At 37.0% G+C, this 12,551-nt stretch overlaps 1 protein-coding gene across 1 annotated transcript in view; it reads left to right on the top strand.

The window, feature by feature from the left end:
* The first annotated feature begins 220 nt into the window (after positions 1-220).
* The window catches only part of LOC121316850 (leucine-rich repeat-containing protein 1-like), a 32,808-nt gene continuing 20,477 nt past the window's right edge, over positions 221-12,551 (top strand). Inside the window, exons 1-3 of the mRNA XM_041252126.1 lie at positions 221-780; positions 9,291-9,408; positions 11,042-11,120. Coding sequence (XP_041108060.1) covers positions 622-780; positions 9,291-9,408; positions 11,042-11,120 — 356 coding nt within the window. The 5' untranslated portion in view covers positions 221-621. The remainder of the gene's footprint in view (positions 781-9,290; positions 9,409-11,041; positions 11,121-12,551) is intronic.

Genomic DNA, 12,551 nt, shown 5'->3' with positions numbered 1-12,551 from the left:
CAGAAACTGTATTGTTATATTTTAAACAGATGACCTAAGAGATCACTTCATAGTGTAGCAGTATATTTCAATAAACATACATTTAAAAAAAACAAAAAAAACAACATGCAACGAGTACCTGACGAAAACATCTACAGTATGTCTGCTAGTTTCCCGTTCCCACGAGAGGTAAATTGGAGAAAAACAAAGGGAGGAGCAAGCGCCCGGGATAATGACGTCACATTGGAATGAGGGAGTGAGTGAGTGTTCCGGGTCAGAAACTGGAGTGAGAGGAAATTAACCCAAGAAAACAAGAAAAACAAATTGGGGATGAAAACCAGCGCAGAGATGTGACCGCTAAAGAGTGGAGATTCTATTCACATTACAACAGAGAAAGAGCTGCGGGTTCATTCGGTGTCACTCTGTTCCCTGCAAGTAGTTTTTTCCCCTACGACGAGGTTTTGTTTTTTGTTTTGCTGCTGCTTGTGCTGAACTTGTTGAAGTGAAGCCACTGCTCGAGAAGAATCGGTGAAGTAAACTTCCAGCGCTCCGTTCGGGTTGGATGGTTTCTCAACTGGAAGCATTCGAAATTGTCTTGTTTCATTCGGGCTCTTCCAGTTTGGAGTTTGGATTTTCCCCGTGATGTTCCATTGTATTCCCCTGTGGCGGTGCAACCGTCAAGTCGAATCGATCGATAAGAGGCATTGTTCGCTGCAGTCTGTACCCGATGAAATCTACAGATACAGCCGCAGCTTGGAAGAGCTGTTGCTGGACGCAAATCAGCTGCGGGACCTGCCCAAGGTAAGTCGGAAACTGGGACCAAACACAGGGAGTTAGTAGCAACCTGGCAAACACAATACATACGTTTTAGCTATATCAAATTAAAATACTATAGTATTCGTATAATGTATGCAGGCTGTTTTAAGTTATGCAGTAGCGCAATGTACGTAGTCAACAGCTGTCTGACCAGCTGAACAGTTGTCAAAGACAGAGAACGCCAGTGTACTGTACGTAAGTTTTAATACAGAATAAGAACACACGCCATACATGGTTAATGATGTCCTGGGTCACTGGCATTTTAGTTTTAAATTGCAAAAGAGATTTGTTGATCCTTTGAGCTGTTGTGCACGCTATTAGCAGACAGGCACAGTAGTGTTTAATTTAGTTTAAAAAAAAAAAAATTGCCTGTTGTCCCAGCGTGAAATGTATGGTTAATGGAAATGTGTGTTGGTGAGGTTGTACAGTACAAGTAACGTGTTTGTCCACATCAGTGGTCTATTTGTAATACTTCAGTTGCTTTTTAATCCATTGCAATAACTATATATTCTGGTGTAGGTGCCATTCATTGTTGATGTCATTCCATCATGCATCCATTCGATGCATAGCGGTTGATGTATTTTTTCAGAGTTGCTAGTTTCCCATTCATGTAGTATCATGCTGTATTGTATTGAAATATTGAGGTTAATTTACTGCAGTTGCAAACCCAGTTAGTGTAACCCAGTGGTGCCAGTGTCCCTTCTGGTTTTTGTTCTAACCATACCCTAAATTAGTTAATTGGACCAACTAAGCTTCTAATAAGGTCCAGTAAAGTACTTTAGGGTGCAGTAGGAATAAAAACCTGCAGGGACACAGGCCCCCCAGGACGGAGTTGTGCAGCAATGGTATAACCAAACAAGCTGTCCAAGTTTAACCACTTTACAATGAGTCACACGAGCCCTGTGCCACCCATGACATTAAAATGACTGACGTTGACTACATCGTACAACTAAATGCGATTGCTTTCAGCCTTGCCCCAGCCTTGCCCTTTGCAGATCTCTCCCCTGCCCTTGTTTCAACCTTGCTCTGTAAAGGACTGTACACTAGCCACAATTACCATGCCTGATGTCGTATATGCTTAAGTTATTTTCCAGAATGCCTCTGCACTTATCATATGGTGTAGCAGAGACTTAAATTAACTTGCTACATCTCACAGGGCTTTGAGAACACTAGGTCTTATTCACAGATTGAACTGTGAAGTTCAAAAAGAAAAGATGGTTTGCCTACTATTACACAGTCACAGTACACAATAAAGAAAGGATTATTGCTCTTTTAATGTTTTATTTAAACCATAAGCTGAGGCTGACTGAAATAGCTTCACACAATACAGTACGTTTGATTGCCTTAAGACACGTTTAAACACCATGTGGCCAGATTAAACGCCAAAGCAATTTCAAATAATGAATGAAATCAGTAATTCATCAAATCAAAGAAGCAGCTGGAAAGAGATGTAAGGTAGAAGGTAACATGTCAGACTCAATAATGTACTGGGCAGGGTTAACAAAATAAGCTGAAGCAGTAAAAATGGATTAATACAATGACATCTACAGTACCAAGTTATGGAGCATTGTAACTTCACTTCCCGATTTCTTACAAAATAAATCCTAAATGAACAAATCACACAGGAGACAGTCACCTAATCGGGTGAGTGCATCCTGTAAATTGTTTTGGATTTTCTTTGTTTGGTGCCAGTCTGGCAGGTGGTAATTTATTTTGTATAAAAAGGATAGAATGTTTACTGGTGAATACTACGCTGTCATCTCCAGTACACTGCATACAGTAATGTGGACAACGTAATGGGGTGATTTCACTAAGCTGATGTGACTCTATCATCTAGGCTAGAAAGGCTTAGTTTACAGTACAAGCTGTCTAACTTTAGTGTAAGGGAAGTTTCTTGCATATTGGTATTTTTTAAATACGTATAGCATACACACATTCAGCTTATCTCTCCTGCTGGCCTTCAGCTGTACATAACCACATTCCAGTACTGTATATGTGAATCCTCTGTTTTCATGTTGTTCAGTTCTTTGTGATGCTAGGCAGTCCCGGTTCAATGTAGTTTGCCACTACTAGCCAAACTTTGCATAAATGGAGGTTTAAAAAGAAAATATCTCTGTTTAGTATGGGAGACTACAGTACTTTTCTTCTAAAAGATCCCCTTTCTCTTTGAAATGTTTTTATGTGACCTATGGACAGCAGAAGTAAGAGAAGACAGGCACTGTCCAACCACTCGATTGCAGACATGGTTTGACATGATGTACAATATTTGCCTTCTTTCTACTGTACACCTGTGACGTGTGGGTGTTCTGTTAAGTTGATGTTGGGTAAACAGAATGTAACTTAGTGTAATAAAGTGCTGTGCCCCATGGGTAGAATTTAGTTTTGTGCCAGCGTTAGCTGACAATCTGTAATACTGCAATACTGAAGTATTGGTAGGCGAAAAAAAGCCATTACAATCTACTACTCTGTGCTCTTCGTCTTGGGTTTTGTGCCCTATTTTGAATAACATTACAATCTCACTGTCTTTTTTTCCCCCCAGTCCCTTCAAATTATTTAAGCACAGCCATTGTGTTTCTTGTTGTAGCCCCTACATACTGTGCCACAATTTCTTATAAGAGTACATTTTCTGCACATCCCTAGTTATTAAGTATACTGTAGATGTTACGTTTATATGGAACATGTTTTCTGGTCCATTGTACGATCCTTTAAATGCGCTGTTTGCTCGATATATACAAACAGAACTTTCTTTATCTACAGATTTGTACCTGGTCAAAGGCCCAGGCTCAGGGTGTGGAATCTGTTTGTGTGAGTCAGTGATATTCTGTGCCCTGGCAGCAAATATTGACTTAAAGGAAAAACAAATTTGTAATGCGTTTTCATTTGTAAATCTGTTGCTTTGAATTACATATAGCATTAGTGATGGGTCGAACATGGGATTTTGATGTTTTGAATGTTCTTTTAAAAGATAGCAAGCAATAAAAAAAAATATATAATTGCACCATATTATGTATGATACATCAATCTCAAGGCTAAAATAAACCTGATATCCCATCAAAAGACCCCAGAAACAAAGAAGACAAACCTGTAAACTGTGTTATTTTAAAATGTGCCAATGTAAAAGAAAAGAAGATGGCTCCTTTTAAAGCATAAGCTCATCTCATTGTCTTCTTTCTTTTTAAGACAATTCTGTTTAAAGGTAATTTGGCAGCTATGGGGGCTGCTACTAATACAGAAGTGTGTAGCTTTAACATCTAACTGCTTTCAGTTTGATCACAGCATGCATTTTTTCTATATTATGCTGAAGACCTTGACTAACAGACGTAACGATGTATCTCCAAAAGTATTTCAGATGTCTTTACACATTGGTTTTCTTTGCAGACTATTTTTTTGATAAAGTTGTTTACAAATGAAATGTGAAATAATATAAATATTGTTCATTTTTGCCACCAAATACATTTCAAGCAGCGCTAGTTTGAATATTTAAATATTTGTCTGAACACCAAAAAGTTGTTACTCTGGCTTTCTGAAGACCTGGCTGCTGATCTCGTCTCCCTTGAAGAAATTAGAGGTTGTTATCATTAAGGACTTGTCACATGTCCCTTATTAAACAATTTGAGCACCCTGCAGGCTTGTCACATCGTGTCAGAGCTGTCCTGACTTGTCATGGTGACCCTAGACCATATTGACAGGGTTACGGCTTGTGGTTTCTATGCAGTGGTTCACTCCTGCATGCATGGTTCTGTTCTTTGTAATGATCATAGCTGACTAACTGCAAGTTTATTTAATTCTGTAGTTTTTCCAAATAAGCAAATACATGATTAAGTAAGTTATTACTTTCATTGAGTGTGACTGCACAACACTCTAAAATTTGTTGTGACTATGGATGTCAGTCTGTTTTAAAGGTTAGGACTGTATTAAAAATGATATGTCGAGTGGCCTTTCTGCAAAGCAGCAGGGATAATCCAAGAAGAGCTTGTTTATTGAGGACTAAACTATGATCCATGCAGCTCAAAAATCATCTTTGAAAGAAGATTGGAAACCTTTAGTGCTTTCACTCAAAGCCCAGTTAAAGTGATTCAGTTCAATAGATATTTTTTGTCCATGATATAAAACAAGAGTACACAGTGTCACAGGTGATATTCAAAGACAAGTGGTGTACACTGTAAATGAATGTACTGAGGTCTAGTTCTAACTCATTTTATATGTATTCATTTAAGGTTAACCAAACAGTGCTATTTTGCATAAATTGCTTTATGATCTTTTAGGTTCCCTTCTTGTCTTGAAGACATTTGGTATTTTTATTTTTATTTTTTTCTGGGGTAAGCAAACTTACAGATTGATTAAAAGGTTGCTGCTGTTTCCTGGTGATTAATGAACTCCACTGGCTTTGCCACAGTTAGACCATGTGCCTTAAGCAACATCCACACGACAGCAGCGAATAATTTAGAAGTCACTGAAGAAAATGGGAGTATCCACACCAGCAGCGAGCGACGTCGCTTTGAGAATTTCGTGTCGCTAAAATAGAACCTGTTTCTGCTTATTTTTTTTAGGTCACGTGACTGGAATGAAACCGACCTGCATTCACACAACTTGAAACTGTGACCTAATTTTAAGCTATGCCTTTATTTTTTATTTTTTTGGTTTAATTGTTTGCTTTTATGGTAAATAACGTTTTGGTCACTAAATTGTTCTGTGGCACAAATCTGACAAGAAGAATGTGTTTACATATGCATAAAGAGATTCACCAAACAAACAAAAAATTATCAAGGTCCTACTATTCTGTACGTTGTAATACAAAGCCAGCAACTCGTTTGTATTCTGTGTGACACATCCAACATTACCAAGAGTTTAGAAGATTATGTGCCGTGTCTGTTCACCCGGACTATTTTAAAATGAAAAACTAAATGTCTTTCGTCTTGCCATGGTACACAGCCTTGTTCTGTGTATAAGTATTCATAAGTAAATTAAGTCAGAGACGGCTCAAACACTCACCCATGGTCTGATGCGTCACAGTCTTCAATAGCGTTTACGATAAAGTAGAAAAATAGATTTGCAGAACGGCATCGGTAGTAATACAAGGTAAATGGTGACCTGCGCATAATACAACAGATAATAATAATATAGTGATTATGTATGCTTATTATTATTATTATTATTATTATTATTATTTATTATTATTATTATGTTGCACTTTAAAATACTTGAAGTTTAATAAAAAAGGATAAATGAAGGAATTTGTAAAGAAACACAATTGCAGTAAGTTGTATATATGAATGTATAACAATAAAATAATTCTGTTGGAAATGTCAGTTCAACTATACTACTACTGTCCGGATGTACTGGGCTTCAAATTAGACTAAGTACTGCTACTATTGGTACCAGGAAGAAAAAAAAATACTATGAGTACAACTGTACAGTTGCTACATATATGATAGCAATAAAACTGTTGGCTATATAGGGATGTTCAGTAACTCTGATCAATAGTGATAGTTTTTTTTAATGGGATAGCCCACCTCTAGTGAGTCCAGTAGGAATGAAGGGGCGGGATCATGTATTCATTTCCAGTCTTTTGGGTTGTTTCCAAGTCACGTCTAGTGTGGATTGACTTCGCTCGCTCAGTCTCGTCGTTCGCGTCGTGTGGATTTAGCTTTACAGAGAGACGTGATTTGTTTTTTTTTTTGTTTTGTTTTTTTAACTTGTATATTATTTATCAAAAGCATAATATCAGATATGACCCAAGACTGTGACTAATGTTTGAGTAGCATGAACTCCCGTAACATGGTCTTGAGAATATGAATATTCAACATCACCGTACAAACATTATATGTTGTCATGTTTGACCAGAATAAAAACAAACAGCAGACAAGTAGGAAATCAAAATGGACAATGGATTAAGTGGGGGAATGTTTGCCAGGCCAGTGAATACTGTTAATGCCTCCCTTTTTGGCAGTTGGGATGTCACCCAGCACTGCACAAAGCACAGTACAGTAGTCCACTGTTCTCCTTTCAACTAGAGGTAATGGTGAGAACCTGAAATGCATCAGGTCGTTATACTGCATATAGTGTAATTTGAAGTGATGTGTAATCTCTTTAATGCCATTAATTGAAGTGTGTTTTCATGGCAGTTATTTATAATGATACTGTATGTTTCAAAGGGCCATGCTAATTCTAAATCAAAATGTATCATTATGCTCTGTATGATTTGCTAATCCCAAGGTTTCAAAGATTGTCGATGAGGCTATTTTCATTCTTTCTGAAGGGTTAAAAAAAAAAAAAAAAAAAAAAAAAAAGCCCTGAAATTAACCAAATAAACAAACAAGCCTTTTGATTCTTTCTTCATTTCCTCATTGTGTATTTCATGCACATTTTGTATTCTGATTATTCAATCGAGTTTGAGTATTTTTCTATTTCTCATAACTACTACGAAGACCAGTTCTCTTCTGTATGTTTACACAAAGGGATGAAAGTTGAGCCTGAATGCAGGGGTTGGACTCGATGTATCAGTTACCAGTTTTTGTGTTTCATGGTTGTTTCCTTTTACAAAGCTGACCAGACTTTTTGTAAACACAAATGGGCGCTTTTCTTTGAAATGTGGGTGTTTCTTTCACCGACTTGCTGGCATTGTTATCAATATATTAGTCTTTACATTTTATACAATGCAGATTGAATGCCCCACTGGTAAAGTGGGTCAGTAAAGCCTTTTTTTTTAATTGCTGTTTCTCTTTAATATACACTGCTATTCTGGGGTATCCTGAGGAGTTTTATGATGTTACCAACGCATGTTCCTACACTGACAGAAATGTCTGGATTGGCTTGACATGTCTGACCATTTTCACAAAAGTAGTAGATAACTTCTGGTAACCTGATAACTTTTTGAAAGCTGCGCAGTAACCTGAAGGGACCCCCCCCCCCCCCCCCCCCCCCCCAAAAAAAAAAAAAAAAAAAAACAAGGGTATATTTTTCTGTTTAAGTGTCCCTTTTTTCCATAATGTTTTAAAAAACCAAACAAACAAACAAATTGTTCCAGAGCTTTGCATCATCACACTTTTTGTACTATGTCTTTTGCACAGTGCACAATTAAAACTTATTTTTATAATTTGTATGCCTATGCACCCCACCTACCGCTGGAAGAATATTCTAAGGTGTGCAACTTTAGGTCGGCAATTTTAGGTCTTAAGTATTTGCAACATTTCAAAATGGTTCCAAGTCCACTGCCCAAAATTCATTTCTTCTATTTTTGTTGTTCTGATTTATTGTCATTTTTTAATCATCATTCAGTCTATTTAAGCAAGGAATTGTGTAGACGATCATGCCATATTTAAGGTCAGATTGCAGTAATCATGAATTTCAGCTGAAGTATAGTCTTAATTAGGCCTTCCTGAAGAATGTGCAATGAGCCCCTGCTCACTTTTCTTTAGTGGCTAAAGTAGCGTAGTGAGTGGTGTGGCGGGATTCAATGCGGGGAAACAACATATTATTTATGCCATACAGCCTCAAGTAAGTAAGTAAGTAAAATTATAAAATGGCTTTGATAAATTAAATGTTGTGACCATGCACTAAAAATGGTCTTATTCATGGCTAGTGGCAAATCGCCTTTCATTTCCTTAAAACCTCAAAATCTCGATCGCTTCGGCCACGATGATAGTTCCTGTAAAACCTTGGGTTTCAGTAAAACTTAGTTTAAAATCTTATATTGTTTTGGTTTGTTTTTATAAAATAAATAGAGCCATCTTATAAGCACAGTAACTAACTCCATGGTGTGTGCATGTCTTGGCCCCAGACAGCCTTATGCCTCACAGCACACCCAGGCATGTGTAAGATAGGCCTGTGTCTTCCAGCACACCCTGTCGTGGGTTATTGCTTACTAAACTAACTGCGACTTGCTTTTTCTTATTTATTATTTCACATTAACACAATTTTTCATTGAAAAGTATTTGCTTCAGAATTGGACACATTCTTTGCAATATATATATATATATATATATATATATATATATATATATATATATATATATATATATATATATATATATATAAATTTTTCTCTTTGCAGATTTTAGGAGATTTTTGCATTGATTTCCGTAGGGACTGTTAATTGTGTATATGTTCACTACCATTCATAAGTCTTGAGTCCAGTAAGAGAAATACTACTTGTGCTAAAAAAAAACAAAAAAACCCTGCAATAATTAGAATTCCTGTTGCCAAAACATCCATTAGATCTCAGGGTGTTCTATCTATACAAAGTATTTATTACAGTTAAAATGATTATTCACTTCATGAATAGCATCCCAGTGCAATTGTACATTATCTACTGGGCACAATTAAATGTGGATTGAATGGGCATAATAAGGCTTAATCTACAAGAATGAGGAGGAAGTAGGCCCTACATTGATTTACAAGAGAGTACATTTTACTTAAATCAAGTGCATTTTTACTTTTATTTAATTGTTTTTTATTTAAAAAAAAAAAAATCTTTTTTTTTTTTTGCTTTACAGCCATTTTTCCAACTAATAAAGTTACGCAAACTTGGACTAAGTGACAATGAAATCCAGCGCCTCCCTCCAGAAATAGCCAACTTTATGCAGCTAGTTGAACTTGATGTATCTAGGAATGGTGAGTAAACAGGTTTATTTTGTCTGTGTATTTTAGGGCTGTCAATTAATGATTAACGCATTAATGTTTTTTTTGACACTTGTTAATGGCCCTCTGTCTTGACCCTCTCAACATACAGTAATTCATTCCCTGCAGCACTTTTTTATTATACTCCAGTGCAGGCAATGCAGTGAGTGCTGTCGTCGTTTGAATACAAGTTAATTACGGAATTGCATTATGGAGCAAAGCACTAAAAGTGAAGGACTTATGAATGGGATTTATTTATTTTATTTTTTTCAAACTTTGACAGTTCATTAGATAAAGACTGTTACTTGTATCTGTTAGTTCCAGCATCACAGAATGCATCTAGTCTGCTGTACCTCCTGCATGCTGTAAACACGCCTTCACTTCTCAAAGTACACTTTCTAATAGTTCTGCTGCTACAAGCAGCAACAGCAAAACAACAAATGAAACCCGTCGGTTTTCGACGGAGTATCTTTCTTTTTAATTCAGGATCTCTGCAAGCCTGTGAATCAAGCGACGTCATGTCAATACAATACAGGATGTCCCACTTCAAAATAGTCCCGTCAGTATTTCAGTTAGAGGTTGGCATTCAGCCCATATTCACGTTGGGTGTGACATTCCTGTATAAAGCCAGTTTGGAATAATGAGGATTCCTGTACATGTTTGTGCCTGTTCCATTATGTATTTATTATTTATTTGTACGTGGTAATACTTACTGGGCCACTTTCAGTAGGACACCCTGTATAACCAATGCTGTTGCAAAGTGGATAGCTACTGACTTCATTTTATTTCAAGTTTATTTTAAAATATATTGTTTACAGTTAAGGAACATATAAAATCATTACTCGGTGAATGCTTTGTTTTATTTAGATATTTTAAGATTTAAAAACATAATTTAATACCCCTTTAAAGGAAACTGATAAGAAAATAAACAGTTTAATTTGAAATGCGGTATGTGAGTAATAAACTGACTCCGTTGTGATTGATCAGTTGGTTCAAACAATTTAACAGCAAATGCTAGATTTTTTCTGTGTAGATAAATATAAAACCACAAAGAGAGGCCAAGAAAATGAATCCAGAAATAAGAAAACAGAGTTTTTATGATATTATTATTATTATTATTATTATTATTATTGTAAGTAATAAAACAAATTTGAATGAGATGGATGCCACAATTGTATCAATTAAATATACGATTAAAGCCATGATAACTGAGACAGACAGCCCTAATGTATTTATTTAGTTAGTTATTTAGGTAATGGAACTGTTGGACACAATGTGCTCCTCCCCTCAGCTCTTGACATTAACATCATCTTGCACTCACATTTACAGATTTGTGCAATGAGGGCCAATGCAGTATTTAAAAAGAGCTCAAGTTCAGCCTACTTTTTTTTTTAACACCATGGAGTTATCCTTTGCCAGTTCTCCACATCAGCAGTTCTGATTTGCTCTAATTATGCATGATTTAAAAAAAAGCAATGCTTTGATGTGCATTTTGTTTCTGAATGTGTAATAGTGGTAAAACAACAAAGCAACTTTACATACAGTAGATATTTAAGAAATACGTTTTGTTGGTCAGCTTTTTTAAAAAAAAATTTATGCAGAATAACATGCATTTTTTTCTTTGCAGATATTATGGATATTCCAGAAAGCATTTCATACTGTAAAGCTCTTCAAGTAGCAGATTTTAGCGGTAACCCCTTGACAAGGTAATTTTACTGTCTTTTTGAAAACGAAGACAATTTAAAACTAATTTACACTGTAAAACAAAACAAGAACAACCTTTCCTTAAAAACAGGTCGGGCTGCATTTTCTTCTGCCAAACACCAATGTGTATGGGTAGGTGGAATGGCTAATTTGTGTTTCCAGTCACACGTGTTGACAGAAAAAAACTAAAGCATGCTAAACTAATCCCAGCAGTTCTGACGAAGCTCAGATTGCAGACCTCAAAGAGACAAGTCAAAGAAAACCAGGGAGCACACACATGTCTAATAAAGTATTAATTAGGTATGCAGTGTTGAACACTATCACTTGCCTCATAATTAATGTGGTATATTGGTAAAATAAAACAATCACTAGGATCGTGTGGCAAAGTGGTTGGTAAGGGGAACAGATGTCGCGGTGATGCGGTGCAGGAGTGATGAACAGACAACAGTGATTCAGTGAATAAGTGCTTTATTGCTCTTTTCCAGGTCTGGCGACCGTCAAAAATAATAAATCCCCGGCAATACACAACAATGTGTAAAGCACGGGGATAATGAAAACAAGGGCACAGTCCCGAACACAAACAACGGTACGGTCACCAGTCCTGGGTGATTGAAAACGTGCAGGTGCTCAGTGCAGTGGTGCTCCGGCTAGTGCTCTCCTTTCGACAGCTCCGGAGATGTGCGTTAACTGTCTATTAGTGCGACAAAGACAGACAATTACAGACAGACAGAAAATAACACACAGCACGTACAACACTCTTCACAAATACTCTGAGAGTTCCTCTCTCAGTCCTTCTCTCCTAACGTTAACCCAAACGAAGGAGAAGATCAGCGTTACCCTGGCCCCTATATGTAATCCTGCATGATATCGAGATAAACAGTTGCAGCTGCCTTATTACTTGCAGCTGCCTCTCGTTTACCTTTCAAATCAATACGGTCTTACAACAGAGTCGCGCTCCTCTCCAGGCTGACCCACTTCCCTGACCCGGAAACGAACTGTCAGGCCAGCCCTTCCAGATACTTCTCCTCCCGTTCTTTAGCGCCCTCACAGGTCGGGTGGAAGATTCATCACCAGAACTCATCTTTCCGTCACAGATGGTTACTTAAACGCTTAAAACAATGCTTTTTTTTATGGTCCTCATTAAAAAAACAGGGAACATTCTGGGCTGGTCGTGTTCTTCCATCAGTCTGGTGAAGACAATAACTTCCTTGGTTTTGCACCAAACTTCACCGAACTTTGAACTTAGCCTCCTATATTCATTTTGGATGGCATTTAGCTATAATCCGACAAGCTCTTGATTTTGTACAACAAATTAGCGTTTTAGGTACTGTGCAATTATTATGAAGGGGCCCACTGGTTGTCGTCTTGGATTAACTTGATGCCTGTGACGGTTTTGAGAGCTCTCTTCCAGTTAATGCTTTTTCAGTAAGCAT

Source organism: Polyodon spathula, chromosome 6, assembly GCF_017654505.1.
Source record: "Polyodon spathula isolate WHYD16114869_AA chromosome 6, ASM1765450v1, whole genome shotgun sequence".
NCBI classification, from domain to species: domain Eukaryota; kingdom Metazoa; phylum Chordata; class Actinopteri; order Acipenseriformes; family Polyodontidae; genus Polyodon; species Polyodon spathula.
The sequence above is the reverse complement of the archived record's forward strand: the minus strand, read 5'-3'. Positions and strand labels throughout refer to the sequence as shown.